The sequence below is a fragment of the Panulirus ornatus genome, chromosome 26 (genome assembly GCF_036320965.1).
Source record: "Panulirus ornatus isolate Po-2019 chromosome 26, ASM3632096v1, whole genome shotgun sequence".
Lineage (NCBI taxonomy): Eukaryota > Metazoa > Arthropoda > Malacostraca > Decapoda > Palinuridae > Panulirus > Panulirus ornatus.
In genome coordinates, this window is record NC_092249.1 from 965,754 (window position 1) to 987,129 (window position 21,376).

Consider the following 21,376-nt stretch of genomic DNA (forward strand, 5'->3'; position numbering starts at 1 on the left):
CATTCTCTAACCTCTCCGGCAGTGCTCTAGGTACATAGTTTCATACTACAGCTGTGGAAACATTAATGTACTTGGTTCTGTTGGTAGAAGGTTTGAGTACATACATCGGCTTATCATCTCTTGCCTTACATAATGTTTATACACCTTTATACATTTGTGCTGCTTTTGTTCTTTGTTTTGTTTTACAATTTCAAGGACGACGAACATTTCAGCAGAAGAGGCCGTCTGGAAAATCGATAGACAGTACAGTTGGCACAAGTGGTGGAAGTTTGGGTACATAAACCCGTGTGGTGGAGGTGAGATTGCTGCCGCTGGTGTTTGTGGACATGATTCACAAATGATACCCAAGACGCTCAACAGCATTGAGAAAACGAGCTGGTTTGCTGCTCCCGTAATATTGTTGCTACAAGCGTTGTGTTGTTGTACCCATACTGTACTGCCTCTGGCTCAGTGTCAATATATAACCTCGAGTGTGAGGGAAGAGTAAACACACATGACACGATGACGCTGCCAACTTTAATCATGAACGCCTGGCTCGCACTAAGGAGTAGGACAGTGCAAAACCAGTATGTGGCATGTGTTGTGCTGGTGTATTATCTTGTAAAGTTTCAGGCTGATTGTTACCTGAAATAGCCACACTCCTAGAAAAACCTCTCAGCAGGTACCCACAACAAAGTAATTATTTGCTTAGTTGGCAGTGCAATTACAAACTGCGGACCTTCCAGTTGACAGCAAGGAAACGCTTGCTGCCAGGCATCTAGTTGAAAATGTCGTACGGCAGCTTCAACTCTGTCTCTATCGTCAAACACAGCCGACACAAAGGCATCTCTAGCTTCCCTTGTTCCACGACAACTGGAGGATAATAGAGAGGGAGCGACATTGTTTCCCGAAGCAGGCATGTCCCAGAGACCCAGAGTCGTCAGTAGGTGGCGCTGGCTAATGTTAGCAGTGGCACGATACTGTACAGCCATGTGTCCTGTGGTAGTGCATACTGCTATAGTGTGACCCCCTGACTGTGGTAGTGCATAATGCTTATAGTGTGACCCCCTGACTGTGGTAGTGCATACTGCCATAGTGTGATCCCCTGACTGTGGTAGTGCACACTGTTAAAGTATGACCCACGGACTGTGGTAGGTGCACAGTGCTATAGTGTAACCCTCTGACTGGTAGGTGTACACCGTTACAGTATGGCCCACTGACTGTGGTAGTGCATACTGCTAAAGTGTGACACACTGACTGTGGTAGGTGCACACTACTAAAGTGTGACACACTGACTGTGGTAGGCGCACTCTGCTACAGTGTGACCGCTGTAACATCGACCTCTGTCAACTGTGGTAGCACACAGCTTGGCTAGTCTGCTCTGCCACAGGAAACCGGATTACCTCCCACCACAGCCATACACAACCGAATGCCAACACTTTTCACAAAAGAATAGGAATCATGTTTAAGGCAGTATATGAAGCGTTTATCTAATATATGAAAGTTTTCTTGGGAAATTGATGTCTTACTGTAGGTTATTGTAAGGCAAGTTATTATTCTACTCGCACGTACAGATAAAAGGAAAAATATCCAAAATTGAAGTGCCTTCCCATCTTGATCTTCCTGCCATCCGCCACACAATTGGCTTTAGTAAAAGTATAGATACGGACGTGTAAAATCCTCAGTTTACACCACCTTTATTAGGCGATCAACACACTGGTCTCGTCCATCAATCACCTGCACCTCCTCCATCTATCACCTGCACCTCGTCCAGGTCCCGTCCATTCATCACCTGCACCTCGCCCAGGTCCCGTCCATTCATCACCTTCACCTCGTCCAAAGTTGTTGTTGCACCATTCACGCCACCGTCACCTCCTGCCGCCCGTCCCCGAGTTTCATTTTGGCATTACACACGGATCGAGCCCAAGTCGAGCAGACCAGTCACTAAAGGAACAGCCCAGTCGTCAACATTGTGAACGTCGGTACACTGTATGAACCTTATGTTAATGTAAAGATGGTTTAACTGGATATTATAACAGTCTTTAATTATAACTACTGTTACGGTCGTTCTGTGAAGATTCTTGTGCACACACAAATTAAAAGTTTCTTTGCAAACTCACGGAAGCCGGAAATTACCAGAATCAAAAATGAACAAGCATGTAGTTAGGCACACAATCACGACCCACGCAGGTACACGCATCTTTATTAGACAAAGGTGCGAGTGTAGGATCATATGCAGGACATACCCGTCATTGACATCACCGAATATAAGTAAATCGGTGGCATTATTAGCAGATTCAGAACATGGCTGGCACTGTACAATAGTCAAGACCTGCCCAGGCTAATACGAAAGTCCATGTGAAACTCACCAGGCAGACCTGCCTGAGGGTATAGTCTGCATGGAGGCTCAGCTGGACGAGACCAAGATCAGCATTGTGGTTATGCCCACAACTCTAGCCCTTGCCTACCGTTGGGAGGGAATTTAAAAGTAAAACATGTATAGCCTGTTGAATCAATGCATTTATGTTTCGTCAATTTACATGTGTGTTAGTGGCCAGATTTGCTTTAGATTTTAACTTTCCACATAAGGATAGCTCGCGAAAACTTATTTTCACCATTCATCTGAGGGAACTATTTGTATTCTCGTATCTTCCTCTTGGGAACTTAGCAAGTATAGCTAACCGTGTGATCTTTTCCCTGCTAAGTTATCCCTGTTTCTATCGCTTAAAGAAAATGCATGTTTAGGGATACTATAGGAATATCTTCGTTAGTACACATTTTTGGTGCTTACATCAAGACAGTTGTCGATAATCATTAGATGGTTGTTACCGATTTATTTAGTATAAGCCATTTCTTTACCGACCATTTTCTAGAGTAGGTGCGACTCCAGGGCTAGAAATAGTGTGTTAGATTACATATATGCTGCAGGTGGGTCCACTTTAACGATTCTCACTAGGTTTAAAGTCATGCCATTAGTGTTCCAATAATATTTTGGTATAATTTATATATTTGCAATCGTCTGGAAAAATTTTTAAAGACATGAGGATCTGAGTAAGACTTGATACGTTGAGCCTCAGTGTCCACAAGTATCGAGACTCGTGTGGCAAGTGAGATATACCTGGCCGTCATAGTTCTTTATTTAGGACATCTTGGTTTGGAATTTTTACCCTTCCAAAATGTGTAGGCTGGATTTTTATTACTGTTGCGAATAGAGAAATTAGAAATATTTAATCAGATAGATATTGATCGTCATGGCAGTAGGCAAAGCATATAATTCATTTAAAATGAAGTAACATTTTAAATGAAGGATAAAATGAAATGTTAGTCGTTAAAGGCTTCTCTGTTTAAGAGGGAGCCTGGGTGGAGACTGGAGTAGTGAATATACGTAGGTAAACAAGTTATCTAACGATGATAGTAAAATGATGTATATAAGTCAGAATGATAGGAAATGTAATTAAAAAAGGTAAAATTGTTAAGTCATTTTATTATATGATGCACTTGATATTTCCTATAAATTAATTTTGGTTTTACATAGCAAGATTCAATAACATGGACTGGTAGAGTGGTTTAGTAGTAGTTGGCGGAGATATGCTGGTAGTCTGTAACGTAGCGTCGATCAGTTACAGTGATGGTGTCTGTCAGTATGTTGGTGTGTACGATCGTTGAAGATATCGGTAATCTGTAGTATAAAAAGTAGTTATGATTATTTTAACTGGGCGGTTTGTAAAGATTAGCATAGAGAATTATAAATAGTTTATTGGAAATATTTGTAGAATTAGCATACCTTTTTGTGATGACGGAGGTGTAGGTGGTAGGGATGATATTGTAGGAGGTGTGGGTGATGGGGTGGAGGTCTACTGTGGTTTGGGTGACGCAGGTGAAGATGGTGTTGACGTGGGTGAACGTCACTGTGGAAGTGCTACTTACTACGGCTGTAGTTAAGTGTACGACGTCGTTAACAGGGGTTGGCAAAATCTGCAATTAAAAGAATTTTTGGTCGGGTGTTTAGGTTTTTTATGCAGGTGAAGCCAAGCTTTAGCTTGGAAGTAGTCTATTAGTTTGAATAGGTATATGGAGTTTGTTTAGAAAGGAAAAATAGAGAAGTTTTACCTGGCGAGTTGTGCGGGTGACTGTACGTTTGACGAAGTTGGTGAAGGTGACTGGCAAGCTGTTGAAGACCAGGTCAGTTGTGGTGACGTATCGGTCTATTGTTAACGTGCTGGTTAAAACTTGTTGTTGCACAAACATATTTCTGTTCACGAAGATATTTTGTTCCGTCTGTAGGTTGTCTTGTATACCTTGGAAGATTCGGTTATTTTGGAAGTTATTATCTAGGACGTTGCCGGGTATGATAGGTCGGTTTAGTATTATAGGAGTAGTAGTTCCTTGGAAAGCTTGATTACCCTGGAAATCTCCGTTGTTATGATGAATTATGTTTTCTTGGATAGGTTGTAGTATTACAGGACCAGTTGTACTCCTTTGGAAAACTTGGTTAAAGTTTTGTCTCAGGTTGGGCGATTTATGGTCATTTGGGAAGTTACCACGGTTAAAGTTTGTTTCTTGTTGGAAGGAGTGTTGTTGGTTATTACTGGCGGCAGTATTATCACGGCTGAAGCTTGGGAATGTGTTATGTATAGAGTTGTCGTGGTGGTGAGACCCTGATGTTATGCTTCTTACCTAATGGAGGAAATTTAAAGTTTAAGTACGGTAAGAGTTATTCTTAGATTTATGTTTTGTTTGACAATTGGTGTTGAATTTGTTAATTATTATGGAAAAATGTTAGATATAAAAGCAAGTCAAGTGGTAGGTGTAAGTAATTTTTTTTTTTTTAGTAAAATTTTATATATAGGAAGTAACTAAAGTCTTACTCCATGTGGTAGTCCTTGAAGGATGTTGGGGTCACCTGCACATAAAGTCAGTGTCAAGCATATAGTAATTAGGATAATGCAAGGCATCTGAAAAAAAAAAAAAAAAGAAATCAGACTATAATTTCTTTAAGCAAATCTTAAATATATATACCACAACGAAAATCTAAACAAAAATTACATTTCAAAATATAAAGATTTCATTCTGAAACAGAGATATAACATTCATTCCCTCAGAAGTGAAAACTGAACCTTGTGCGATTATCGTCGCTCACTACACACTATATCGACAACGGGGAGTATGGTGGTGGACTGACCTGCTTGTTGCCGTGTCCTCGCCAAGTAGCCTCGCCTCACTACTGACGTCGCTTACCACCGACCGGTAACTGCCCTCCACTTGTTATCTGCTTATTGCATGCCTCATCCCCCACCCCCCCCAAAAAAAATATATTTATATATATATATATATATATATATATATATATATATATATATATATATATATATATATATATATATATATATATATTAACGTTACAATGACATAGCGTATCGCCTACGCTACAAATAGCATGATTTCTTGCAAAGTAAAGATCTCATCCTGAGACACATACACGGGTTTGGAGCTCTACCTCGGTCACTGGATGCACTTGGGTTACTGGAGCAATTAATGCTGACCCCACAAAGATTCAGTCTTTAAACAAACTTGCCTGACGCCCGACCGCAGGGCTTGGCTAACTGGACCTCTCTCTGAATGTATCTTCTTTCAGCTTAAACCGGCAATGGAACAAGTTATGTAAGTCCACGAAGGATATGTGTTTTAAGCATTAACTGATCCACCTACAGCGCCCGTCTACCGGCTCGGATCAAGGATTGTTCCTAAGTGACGGGCTGGCGACTGGTCTGTGTGATGCCAGTAGCACTGCACATGGACCACATGCATTGTGAGGATGTATATGGTCTTACTATTATCTTTTGCGCCTGAAGAAGGGGTTAAAGATTTTTCGTTTGGTGCATATAGAGTACGTTGACGGCCTTAATGACCCTGGCAGTTGATAGGCATAAAACCCAAACATCCAGCCAACGAGCACTTTGGTCAAAGCTGCGAATATATTACATGTAGTATGCTGTCAGCTTATCGGAAGGGCTAGTTGTGCTCATAATATTCGTATTCAGATCCCGTTGGCAGGATTTTCACAGCAGCAGCGATAGATGAGTTCCTGTTATTACAGTAATTTTCGAGTTTAGGAATTTTACATCAATATAGTAATTTTGATTGAGCAACTATAGTGCTGCCTTATATAAACTGTATAGAACATAGCATCTCTTTCCAGTTCACCAACGTTTCTCAGTCGTTTCCTTATTGCTTTTGCTTCACGTTTACACACAACGTATTTACCATAATTTCTCACGTACATTACCAGGAATGAATTTATTGCAAGTACGCATGTTCCACACGTTGATTAATTATCCAGTCACAAGACTGTATGAAGGGATGGCCAAGACGCTCCACAGGGATATTACAAATGTGTATGCAGAAATTTCGTCATACAAAGGTTTGAACTGTGGTAGGTGCTTTATTAGGCTTGTTCGGCTGTTTTCGTACCCAACAAACCCCAAAGGCATGGCTAGCTAGCTAGATGCCCTTGTTTTATGGAGTCAAACCAGAATTTACCAAGCCTACCAAAATTTCCGTTTTTCTTTTGTCTTTACGATTGCTTCATGAAGCTGGTTGATACACATATCAGCAGCTTGAACCGAGTAAGTATGCGTTTTACTAGCACTTTATCAAGTTATTGGTGGTTTTTGAGTTGGGTAAAAATCTAAGATCTGCATCCAAATTATTGCTGGGAAATGGATACTTATGTATTGATGTTTAGAATGTCTCGCGATTGCAGAAACACCAGCAGAGTATGATTTTGATATGTTTATTGAAATGTATGAAATGAAGCGATAAGTGTTATGTCTATCAGGGGAAATGCGAGGTTGACAATCTACAACGAACACAGCAAAATGGTAGGTATTGATAACCACATAGGTAAAACCTCACTTATTGTAAGTAGGTTATAACAGAAAAGTAAACCTAAGTAGCCAAAATGATAGAAATATACCAACATTATATTCGTTAGGGAACAGATGGTTGCAAATTGTGTTCCTTGACGTCAAAGTCGGAGCCATTTTGGCAGTCTATTTTCAGGACCGGCACTGGTAAAGTTCGTCTTAGGATACTGAAAATTTAGATAAATTTTTACTATCAGGGAAGTTATGATAAGTTATATGTTTTGATTTTTACGCACTGCCTACTTAACCCCACATTTTACCAGATATGATACTATCGCCTTACTTGATATAGTTCAGTAAACATGTAGTTGTATTTTATAGTCTGCTCATGGTCCACATGCATAGTGAGAATGTATGTGCTCTTAGAATTATCTTAACACCTGAGGAAGGGGTTAAAGATTCTTTGGTGGGTGTAGATTACGTTGACGGCCTTAATGACCGTGGCAGTTGATAGGCCTAAAGCCCAAACAACCAACCTGCTGCACGCATTTCTGCCAACAAAATGAAAATTTTGAAGCCTCTAAAACACAAAGATGGAGTCATGAAAGTACAAGAAAATGTAAACAAGATCAGTGGTGATACAGCTACGTTGAGATCATTTGAGTGACACCAGTCAAAATTGATGGCATTCTTTGTTCTGTGAATTGATCGTTTCCATATTGATGATAACATTTAAGTATTACATTTGTATATTATCCATACTCTTATTTACATTTTTACGCTTACATTTTACTTTAACTTATTTTCCCATGTAATCCATTTATAAACTATAATGGGACATCCCATTTTGGCATTTTTCGGGTTTTTTGGAAAAAAAAATAAGATTTTTTGGTCGAATTTAAGGTTAGTCTTACTAGGGTCGAGTTTTAAAATTACCGCGTAGTATGTTTTGCTGTAAATTAGTCTGGAAGGCTTGCCAGAGGACTTTGCGAAATCTAACTGAATTTAGTTTAATGTACAGGACATCATGAAGAAGGCATTAGTAATCGGTCAAAGGTTTCTTACTTCTCCATAATGCATCAGTTTTTTAAAGTTAACACGAGTATGAAGTTCTTTCATTCCACAAAGTACATAACCATCAGTTCACATTTACTTTCACAACTGTATTAGTGTGTCGTTTTCATAGTTTCAGTAGTGGAAATTAGTTTTTAACAGTCAAGGCCTTTAAAGATTTTTTCCTTCAACATACAATAAATTTGCTAGATTGTATGCAAGTAAAGAAACTTTAGAATGAATGAAATGCTTAAATTTCTACGCAGCAACTGTAGAAATATATTCCCGTATTATATAGTCACCATTACTTCTTACTAGTCCATGGGAATTACTGTATTATGTTCAAATTAAACGTCGTAAAAGGACTTGACTCTGGTAAATAAATGTTTAGTGCTGACAGGAACAGTAGTTGGGATACCATCACTTCTTGGTGGAGGGGAATATGAAACTATTCGATTGGATTCAGGAAAAGAAGAAAATTACATGGGAGAGAAGAGGTTGGTGAAAGTGGGTGAGCTGTATTATTGACAGTAGATGAACTCTGGTTGTGGAAGGCCGGCCCTGTTTTCAGAGTAAATAAGTGCAAATGAGGCATATATATATATATATATATATATATATATATATATATATATATATATATATATATATATATATATATATATATATATATATATATATATATATATATATATATATATATATATATATATATATATATATATATATATATATATATATATATATATATATATATATATATATATATATATATATATATATATATATATATATATATATATATATATATATATATATATATATATATATATATATATATATATATATATATATATATATATATATATATATATATATATATATATATATATATATATATATATATATATATATATATATATATATATATATATATATATATATATATATATATATATATATATATATATATATATATATATATATATATATATATATATATATATATATATATATATATATATATATATATATATATATATATATATATATATATATATATATATATATATATATATATATATATATATATATATATATATATATATATATATATATATATATATATATATATATATATATATATATATATATATATATATATATATATATATATATATATATATATATATATATATATATATATATATATATATATATATATATATATATATATATATATATATATATATATATATATATATATATATATATATATATATATATATATATATATATATATATATATATATATATATATATATATATATATATATATATATATATATATATATATATATATATATATATATATATATATATATATATATATATATATATATATATATATATATATATATATATATATATATATATATATATATATATATATATATATATATATATATATATATATATATATATATATATATATATATATATATATATATATATATATATATATATATATATATATATATATATATATATATATATATATATATATATATATATATATATATATATATATATATATATATATATATATATATATATATATATATATATATATATATATATATATATATATATATATATATATATATATATATATATATATATATATATATATATATATATATATATATATATATATATATATATATATATATATATATATATATATATATATATATATATATATATATATATATATATATATATATATATATATATATATATATATATATATATATATATATATATATATATATATATATATATATATATATATATATATATATATATATATATATATATATATATATATATATATATATATATATATATATATATATATATATATATATATATATATATATATATATATATATATATATATATATATATATATATATATATATATATATATATATATATATATATATATATATATATATATATATATATATATATATATATATATATATATATATATATATATATATATATATATATATATATATATTATATATATATATATATATATATATATATATATATATATATATATATATATATATATATATATATATATATATATATATATATATATATATATATATATATATATATATATATATATATATATATATATATATATATATATATATATATATATATATATATATATATATATATATATATATATATATATATATATATATATATATATATATATATATATATATATATATATATATATATATATATATATATATATATATATATATATATATATATATATATATATATATATATATATATATATATATATATATATATATATATATATATATATATATATATATATATATATATATATATATATATATATATATATATATATATATATATATATATATATATATATATATATATATATATATATATATATATATATATATATATATATATATATATATATATATATATATATATATATATATATATATATATATATATATATATATATATATATATATATATATATATATATATATATATATATATATATATATATATATATATATATATATATATATATATATATATATATATATATATATATATATATATATATATATATATATATATATATATATATATATATATATATATATATATATATATATATATATATATATATATATATATATATATATATATATATATATATATATATATATATATATATATATATATATATATATATATATATATATATATATATATATATATATATATATATATATATATATATATATATATATATATATATATATATATATATATATATATATATATATATATATATATATATATATATATATATATATATATATATATATATATATATATATATATATATATATATATATATATATATATATATATATATATATATATATATATATATATATATATATATATATATATATATATATATATATATATATATATATATATATATATATATATATATATATATATATATATATATATATATATATATATATATATATATATATATATATATATATATATATATATATATATATATATATATATATATATATATATATATATATATATATATATATATATATATATATATATATATATATATATATATATATATATATATATATATATATATATATATATATATATATATATATATATATATATATATATATATATATATATATATATATATATATATATATATATATATATATATATATATATATATATATATATATATATATATATATATATATATATATATATATATATATATATATATATATATATATATATATATATATATATATATATATATATATATATATATATATATATATATATATATATATATATATATATATATATATATATATATATATATATATATATATATATATATATATATATATATATATATATATATATATATATATATATATATATATATATATATATATATATATATATATATATATATATATATATATATATATATATATATATATATATATATATATATATATATATATATATATATATATATATATATATATATATATATATATATATATATATATATATATATATATATATATATATATATATATATATATATATATATATATATATATATATATATATATATATATATATATATATATATATATATATATATATATATATATATTATATATTTATATCAGCAAGGTTTGTGACTGGAATTTTATTTTTCTTTGCGAAATCTGAAAACCTTGGTGTATGATTACATTTTTTTCTTTAGATATGATAAAAGTAAAGACAAGGGAAAGTTTCATAATACATTGTCTATTATATTGACCTCTTGTCAAACAAGTGAACTGTCAGGCTGTCAAGTCGCATCACACAAACGTCCATCCCGTGGGAGACCCATAACAAACAACCCCGTTACTGGTTACTCAAGTGAGCAAGTGTGTCTGGGTGTTGTCATGTGCCTTAACCAAACATGACTTCATCGTTGCTAACTTGCCCAGTTGTCATGGCTGGCTGGCTGCCTGCCTGCCTGATCACTCCTGCCCCCCACTGCTTACCTGCCCTACTTACACACAGTCTTACCTCCCGTTACCCTATTTTTCCCACCTCGTCTTCATTTGCAACCATCCCAAATCGTTACTGTCCTTCCCACCTTATCGTCAGTTTTGTTTGGTTGGTTATCTTACCTTAATCTGTATTGTTCAGCAAGCTCTGGGCATCTATTTGTACACATTAATCTTGCTCCAGCTTTCTAACTTCCCATCCTTGACTTTACTGTCTCCTTTCTATCCTGGCTACGTCAGTTTATCCTGTCGGTTTCTCTTAACCAAAATCGTAGTTATTTAAACATGCCATATTGTAACATGCTGAATGTGTCCAATTCAAACATTTAGGTAATGCTGAAGTCTTTACAGTGCTTCATCTTTGCTTGGATATGAAACGTCGTATCTTATTGTGTGTTGCGTGATATCATCTAAGATACCTGATTTCATTACCAGTTCTCATCAGATGAGTGCTTGCTTAACCTCTCTTCCTTCACTGTTACCTAGCTTATTTCAGCCATTCATCTGAGGCGTGTCTTATAAACACCTTGTTTTCACTATCCCGTGTCCAGCAATTCTTACGTGTTATTACCCTGTCTTTTCGACCTCCATCCTTTATCATCATTATGTCTCGTTGTCATCCTAACTTGCTAATGCATTCGCTTCTTGCATAACTCTTCTTCGCCCTCATTCCTCAGTACCAAAGCAGATGCCGTATTTATTCATCCTGCATATCCTTCCTGGTGATCCTACCACCACCATCTTTGCCTTTACTTACCCCAATAACTCTCATCTGCCCAGGATCTTCAGCTGGTTTCCTCTCGCGTCGTCTTCACGTTACTAGTTACCAGCCAAACAACCTCCATCTTTCCTCACGTTAACTACCTCCTTCCTTGCATATCCTTCCACGTTGCATACGTTCTGTAAGATGTAAAATGGTAGACGTAAAGTAGTGGTTGACTTTAGAAATATTTGCCATGAAAATGATCGCCGTATTTGAAGTTTTTGTAAAAGTAGCTTATACAGAGTTTTATTACTTTTGCAGTTAATAAAGTAAATACAAACACGGATTACTTCACGTATTAGGGAAAAAACTAATACAACATCCGTAACTTTTATGCATAATCTCATAATGCGAACGTCAAAATTGTTGGTTTAAAAAAAACAAGTTACTTTTTATCACAAACGTGTGGGCATACTCAGAAAAATATTCCACAATATTTGGTCTTTTTTTCTGATTCTGTGAAGGGATATTTTGAAGTTGATATAAACATGACTAACGTCATAGCTTACTCATAATCGTTTCAAAGTTCTCTGAACTGCTGTTAAAACTGAAAATATCTTTGGTTGATGGCGACCTTGATCCGCATTATGGTGAGAGGCGCTTAACCATGTCTCTACAGTGTGCAAGGCGCACAATCCCTGGGTGAATGTCCCAGTCATCTAGTTGTATATGATCACTTGAGCAAGAGGAACTGATATACGTAATTCAAGAAATTGAGTGCGCTAACTTAATTTCATTTTATAAGCATCTTTTTTTTCTGTATTTTTGTGTACTGTTACCATCAGCATAACCACACGTGTCAATGTAATTGTCATTAACAGTAGAATTTCATTTAACCAATGGACCAGCCTGCCTTCCGTTCCTTTTAACGCTGGTATACTTACAGCATACCCTCCCACTCGTACCTTAGCCCACTCGCTCGCCCCACTCAAGACTGCCGCCCTTCCTTACTAACCCGCACCCGACTGGTCCTACGCTGCCTCGCACTCACTCATGCATGCAAGTGCTGGCCGCGTGCTTGGAATACAAACCCTAATTACTGATACTTCGGCTGCGGACTTGTTCCTACTCTTAACTTAGAGCCACATGTATGCCACTTACTTAACTACTGATGACTGATGTCTGATGTTCTTTTCACAGATTATTGACTTGTATTGCAAGTGGTAGATCAGAAAGTGTACATGAAATTGCCTTGAATTTATGCTTGCCACGTTTGCTTTACGTAGTGAATCTGGTTCTTGAGAGCGCCATCGGGATTTGCTTTCTTGCACGTCGTACATGCTTGGTTATATTGAGTTAGGTTACGCAAGATATTGGTGCTGAGTAAAACGCACGGAATAGCCTCTGCTTTTATTGGATGAAATAATTTTAGGTACGTTATTGATAATGACCAGGAAAGTCATCTTTTTTTTTTTTTTTTTTCAAAAGGCAGTCAAGTTTACCGTATTCCTTGAACACCAACGAGGAAAGTTTTCCGAGTCATGAAAGTTGTAGTTTAATGTCTGATCACAGAGCGTCACCATACATACAGCATATTACATAATGCCAGCTGAATATTTAACAGTCTTGTAATGAACTATCCAGTCTGTCTCGTCTTCACTTGAAATATTTTGATTAAATTCTGCTCTTTCCAGTCTGCATTGGCTCAAAGTTTTTTGAAACAGATTTCCTACATTATAGCTGGCCTTAAGCTACTAACAGGTCATGTTAATTGCAGTTTGTTTGAGCGGTTGGTGTTGGCATCGTTGGACAAGCCGGGATAAGTCAGGCGGTCCACAAGGTGGTCGTTCACACCAAACCTGCACAACCAGGCGGTGGGTGGCGTAGCCACCACCTGTGTGAACTTGTTAAGCGTCATTTAAACTTTCTTGTCTTCATCTGCTTACGTGCTTGACCCCAGACCTAGCAAAACTGTCATCTTGTTTGCCATAACGTAATTATCGACTTTTTGTCCGTGCGGTTGCCCACGATCGTATCAAATTTGGTGATAAGGAAGGTTAGCTTTTATGATTTTTTTGGTTTACATGTTATTGACACATTGCCTTTATCGTTTTTATTGGTATTGTGCAATATCTACCCATCACCTGAAACGTAGGAACCGTAATATATTTATTCGTTTTTTCCGTGGAGAGAAGTGATCACCGGGATCCTCTGCTCTGTACAGCAAACTGTTGTAATTATTTGACAAGTAATTATGCTGTTAACGTGGCACTAGTATCTGGATCGTGAAATATATTCTTGGAGCTTCCATTTTCGTTGCTTCCACTGTATGCTAACAAGCGGGTATAATTAGCGTCATTCAATAATTATGCTTACGATAAAGCATAGTACAGGTTTTGGGTGATTGGAAAGCCCAGAGCATGCTCATTCAGCACGGCAGAAATTCAGTAATGAATAGAAATAGATATGGAAATTTTTCTGTTCATGACTTATATATGGAATTGTTTTGAGTTTGCTACAAAGTAGCTTATGAAGCACAAAATTTTGCTTAAGGAAGAAAGGGTTAGAGTTGATGGAAAGTTGGGAGTTCCAGAATATATCACATTTTTCGTCTGGGTTTTCCTCGTATAAGGAAAGGCTGAAAATGTAACGTAAGCATTGTTATTATCGTTAAGCGTTAGCAGTGCTACCGTCACTTATAAAGTTAGGATTAAACCACAATATCTTTACTTCTGTCCCTGAATGTCTTGTTGATTCACATTTTTTGTTTAACCCGATATTAGGCAAAAACCTAACTTCAGAAAATGATGGACAGTATCAGATACTAAGATTTTCTTTCGTAAAAATTTGCTTTTATTTCATCCAAAGTCCAGCTTTCCTTGTAATTAACATGTGATGAATACGGAAATATATTTTTTCTTACAGGTTTCACGCCGCAGAAAAGAGTGATGAGGTCAGGTCAGTACAAGCTGGCGGGGGCTGGCTCAAGGGCGACCACCAGTGATGTTACATTAGGACACTTCAGATCGAGCCAGTCGGACCTGGCGCCGTCCGAGTCATGCGAGTTCCCCCACATGAACTCGCTGGTGGTCACCAAGCACAAGCTTCTGGACTCACGACCCATGAACAAGAGCTGTGAGAACCTAAGCAGCAGTGGAGCCCGGAGTGCAGTGACACGGGTGGAGCAGCGGGTGAAGAGCTTCCTACAGCGGGGGGAGTCTCGCCTGAGGCAGGGTGAGGCCGCCTGCGCCAGAGGGCGTGTGGCAGTACGGACACGTGGTGACCTTACCTCGCCGCCCCAAGCTCTCACTAGCACTTTCCCACTCGGCCCTCCACCATCTCTCCTCAGCTGACACCGCCTCCTGTCTTAGTGGCAGCAGCGGGTATTCGTCGTCATCCTCCAGCAGCTACGGAAGCTTCAAGAGCAGCACCTCCAGCAGCTGTTCCACGCTGCCCCGCAAGAAAAGTCACAGCGAGAGTGGCACTGGGGTGGGCGAAGGGCACAGCCACCTGTCCTTGGCAAGGTCATGCACCCTTGTTGATAACCCCATGTATGACGTCACGCCAGCAACTGATCCTAGTAGCTACAAGTCTCACAAACGACTACATTCGCCATCGTCCAGACTTGAATCGAATTATGTGACGCCAGACACTGACTCTTACAGCCTCAGAGACATCTCTTGCCAACGTCAGATATGTTTGTCTCCTCATGATTCTGTCTATGAAGTCATTCCTAATGGAGACTCAAACAGTCCTTATGGAGGGTCGCAAGCTCAAGGTCACGAGAACTTGTATGACCTCGCAGGACCTTCCCGCCTCACGCCAGATTCAGGAACACACGGGGGTCTAGACTCCCTGGAAGAGTCGGCTTTGGACTCTCTGGATTGTTCTGACCCTCGTAATGGCGTGATAGAGGATGACACCGTCAAGGAGGAGGATCAAGTGGCAAAAAAATGTCGCGAATACTTCGAGCGTCGACTTAAGAACTCTGAAACACTGAAAAAGCGGTGGTCGATGTGCTCCTCTGACTCTGGTGCAGACTCTGGCGACAGTGATGTGTCCCCGTCGAGCCTTCCTACCTCCGCCAGCCCTCCAAGCATCACATCACACACATCCCAACCTTCCCCAGTTGCTACGCAAGTTGGCGCGTCATCCAAGAAGACGCCGATCGACCAAAAGATGGAATTCCTCCGCAAAGAAATCGTAAGTACCTGAGCGAGACTTGAGGTTTGTGGTTGAAAAGTTTGTCGTATATAACTTAGAAGTGGACGGAGTGTAGGATGTAATCTCTCCCTAGTGGGTTAGTGTTGGAGGTCGTACATGAAGTGATTCTTTATAACTGGTCCAGCGGCATTCCTCTCCAGCCGTGGGGAACCGATTGTACAGACCTCTAACACGACGCCCTCCTCTTGCTGCTCTTCCATCCATTTCTTTATCATTGTTTAATCCATATTCTTCCACGGGAATCTGTCGCCATACACTGCTGGATCAGGCGACGCTGCCACGGTCATTCATTGGGGTCATTATTTTAGTTTGTTGTCTCGTTGTTCTTCACCCACGTTGTCTGAGCTGGTATCGCTGCCTTCACTAATTACACTACCCCCCACAACCCCCATCTCACGCTCACCCGCCTCTAGGCTGCAGGAAAGTTATTTTTTTATTCATACCTTCAGAGTCACAGTGCTTAACCTGATGTTTTTCAATATACCCAGGGTTTTCATGATATGTATTAGCACGTGTTCTTTTATATGTCTGGTCTGCTTCTGTCTATACCACACCACCCTCTCCCCGGACTGTGCTCGCTGGGGACGGCCACTTGAGCAGCGACCTTGGTCATGAACATAGAAAGCTTACCGGATACACTAAACTTTCTCATCGAGGAAGAATGCTGGTTTCCATCGTATAGTATGTGTTAGAGTTACGGGCCTGATAAGTCTGACGTCCAGTCCACATATTATCGTGTACGATAGTTATTTTCCCATGTTTTCACCATTCTTGTCGTGTCCATCTCTTAAGGAAGGACCATTGTATTTTCTTTCATCTTTTTAACTAATACAGTTGTTGTGTGCCATTCCTGGATCATTTTTTGAACTGGATGGGCATGTGGATGGCTGTTGTATTCATTGTTTCCCTTCAATTAAAACAAGATTGAGATCATATTTTCCATTTTTTCTGACGAGAATCCTTTATATAAGACTTATTAAGAGGTGCTACTCGAGTCTAACACACATATTAAGAGGTGCTACTCGAGTCTAACACACATACAAAAGCAGATATGAAGTGGCAGCTCAGAATAAAGTTGGACACGCACGGGCCACCACGAGGTAAGAATGTGAACGTAAGGCGGAAGCAACCAGACCAAAAGCTCACACTAGCCTGGTGCCTGGGAGGAAGCCCTCAGGATTTTCCCTGGTGTCATCTTATTTTCTGTTGGTTCCCCCTCTCCTTCCCAGCCACAAGCAGCCTTACGCATGAACAAGGAGGTTGCATTCTCTCAGCCTTCGGGTAATCCCGTTTACTACATTTATAACTATATATGAAAAATTAAACTAATTCCCACGGGTGTCTCGTTATAGGGCCATTAAGTGGTATCAAATTCCCGGCTTAATGGTTGTGAGTGCGGACACATTGTAAGCCGAGTGGTGGCTTGGTTGCACAATTGAACGGTAAAGTTTCCACGTCAGGCTGAGATGTGACTGCTGCTGCGGATTTGACAAGGGCCTCTTGTACTTATTACCATCCTGGTTATAAGCGTTTCATTATTACTACCATTATTAACGTATATAATATGTCATTATTGCTACCATAATTAACGTATATAATGTCATTATTACTGCCATAATTAACGTATATAATGTGTCATTATTACTACCATAATTAACGTATATAATGTCATTATTACTACCATTATTAATGTATATAATGTGTCATTATTACTACCATAATTAACGTATATAATGTGTCATTATTACTACCATAATTAACGTATATAATGTGTCATTATTACTACCATTATTAATGTATATAATGTGTCATTATTACTACCATTATTAATGTATATAATGTGTCATTATTACTACCATTATTAATGTATATAATGTGTCATTATTACTACCATTATTAATGTATATAATGTGTCATTATTACTACCATTATTAATGTATATAATGTGTCATTATTACTACCATTATTAATGTATATAATGTGTCATTATTACTACCATTATTAATGTATATAATGTGCCATTATTACTACCATTATTAATGTATATAATGTGTCATTATTACTACCATTATTAATGTATATAATGTGTCATTATTACTACCATTATTAATGTATATAATGTGTCATTATTACTACCATTATTAATGTATATAATGTGTCATTATTACTACCATTATTAATGTATATAATGGGTCATTATTACTACCATTATTAACGTAAGTAAATGTTTCTTCAAGTGGCCGCGTATCGTCTGTTGATGGTCTTATGGAGTTTAAGCAATACTTTGTGGTGAAATTTTAGGATGGCATTATTGATTCAATTATATATTTGTTGTTTGTATTGATCAGTTGTTTGTGTTATTAAAGATGGTCGGTGTGTGGTAGTTGGATGTGCAGTAGTCAGGTGTACCCCCGTCCTATCCATGCGTGTCTGGACTCGCCTGTCGCCCAGGCCTGAATGAAAGTCAGATAGCAAGCTGCTGCTACTGGTGACATCGTGGCTGATCATAACGACACGAGATCACGTGCACGGTCGTGACTGAGAGGCAGTAGGGCAGCTAGTAAAGTAGTTAGTGAAGACCATGATAGAAATGGAGTGGCTGACTGTAATGATTGCTCCGGATACGCCAAGAGGCGAGCCATGTAATGATGTAAATGTTCAGGTGTCTTAATGGTGGGATGACAGATTGTAGTGGTTGATATGTGTGCTCTTGTAATGTTAGAATCGCCTCCCACTTGGAAACATCACTCAGAAGTATCCCTCTGGGTTATTCAACAAAAATCGCGTCACTGATCCCTTATAAGGGTATCGCTGCTTCCTGTTTAGATCTGTGCTTCTGTTTGTTATTTCAATATTGTCATCACAAAACTGTTGTATTGGGATCAGTTCTGCCCGGCTATTCTCCGTGTGTTCAAGGTAAACCCGCTTATGGTACTGCTCTGTACGTAACTGAATCGCTTGTCCATATATGTTTTGGTTATTAAATCACACACACACACACACACATATATATATATATATATATATATATATATATATATATATATATATATATATATATATATCTTCTTTTAAACTATTCGCCATTTCCCGCGTTAGCGAGGTAGCATTAAGAACAGAGGACTGGGCCTTTGAGGGAATACCCTCACCTGGCCCAATTCTCTGTTCCTTCTTTTTGGAAAAAAAAAAAAAAAAAAAAAAAACGAGAGGGGAGGATTTCCAGCCCCCCGCTCCCTCCCCTTTTAGTCGCCTTCTACGACACGCAGGGAATACGTGGGAAGTATTCTTAATCCCCTATCCCCAGGGATCATATATATATATATATATATATATATATATATATATATATATATATATATATATATTATATTATATTATACTTAGTCGCTGTCTCCCGCGTTAGCTAGGTATCTCAAGGAAACACGAAAGAATGGCCCAACCCACCCACATACACACGTATATACATTAACGCCAACACACACACATATACGTACCTGTACATTTCAGCGTATACATACATGTACATACACAGACATTTACATATATACACATGTGCATATGCATAATTGCTGCCTCCATCCAATCCGTCGCCACCCCTCCACACATGAAATGGCACCCTTCTCCCTCCGCGCGCGCGTGAGGTAGCGCTAGGAAAAGACAAAGGCCACATTCGTTCACACTCAGTCTCTAACTGTCATGTGTAATGCACCGAAACCACAGCTCCCTTTCCACATCTAGGCCCCACAAAACTTTCCATGGTTTACCCCAGAAGCTTCACATGCCCTGGTTCAATCCATTGACAGCACGTCGACTCCGGTATACCTCATCGTTCCAATTCACTCTCTTCCTCGACTCCTTTCACTCTCCTGTATATGTTCAAGCCCCGATCGCTCAAAGTCTTTTTCACTCCATCCCTCCACTTCCAATTTGGTCTCCCACTTCTCCTCGTTCCCTCCACCTCTGACACATATATCCTCTTTGTCAATCTTTCCTCACTCATTTTCTCCATGTGACCAAAACATTTCAATACACCCTCTTCTGCTCTCTCAACCACACTCTTTTATTACCACACATCTCTCTTACCCTTTCATTACTTACTCGATCAAACCACCTCACAGCACTTATTGTTCTCAAACAGTTCAATTCCAACACATCCACCCTCCTCTGTAGAGCCCTATCTATAGCCCACGCCTCGCAACCGTATAACATTAATGGAACCACTATTCCTTCAGACATACCCATTTTTGCTCCAAGATAACGTTCTCGCCTTCCACACATTCTTCAGCGCTCCCAGAACCTTGGCCTCCTCCCCCACCCTGTGACTCACT

The 21,376-nt window shown here is 34.7% G+C and overlaps 2 protein-coding genes across 2 annotated transcripts in view; one reads left to right on the plus strand and one right to left on the minus strand.

The window, feature by feature from the left end:
* Nucleotides 1-3,446: 3,446 nt before the first annotated feature.
* LOC139757389 (uncharacterized) lies at nucleotides 3,447-5,159 on the minus strand. The gene is made up of 5 exons (XM_071677822.1): nucleotides 5,127-5,159; nucleotides 4,848-4,934; nucleotides 4,090-4,656; nucleotides 3,764-3,954; nucleotides 3,447-3,658 (listed from the first exon to the last, which is right to left on the minus strand). The coding sequence occupies exons 2-5, from the start codon at nucleotides 4,932-4,934 to the stop codon at nucleotides 3,547-3,549; spliced, it is 957 nt and encodes a 318-aa protein (XP_071533923.1). The 5' UTR covers nucleotides 5,127-5,159; the 3' UTR covers nucleotides 3,447-3,546.
* Nucleotides 5,160-15,749: 10,590 nt separating this feature from the next.
* LOC139757384 (uncharacterized) overlaps nucleotides 15,750-21,376 on the plus strand; it is a 120,770-nt gene continuing 115,143 nt past the window's right edge. The window contains exon 1 of the mRNA XM_071677815.1: nucleotides 15,750-17,027. Coding sequence (XP_071533916.1) covers nucleotides 16,374-17,027 — 654 coding nt within the window. The 5' untranslated portion in view covers nucleotides 15,750-16,373. The remainder of the gene's footprint in view (nucleotides 17,028-21,376) is intronic.

Coding starts and splice junctions, on each gene's coding strand:
- LOC139757389 (XM_071677822.1), bottom strand. CDS start 4,934: ATGCCTTGCATTATCCTAATTACTATATGCTTGACACTGACTTTATGT. Junction 4,657..4,847: donor TTCAAGGACTACCACATGGA/GTAAGACTTTAG, acceptor TTCCTCCATTAG/GTAAGAAGCATAACATCAGG. Junction 3,955..4,089: donor TCACCCGCACAACTCGCCAG/GTAAAACTTCTC, acceptor TTTTAATTGCAG/ATTTTGCCAACCCCTGTTAA.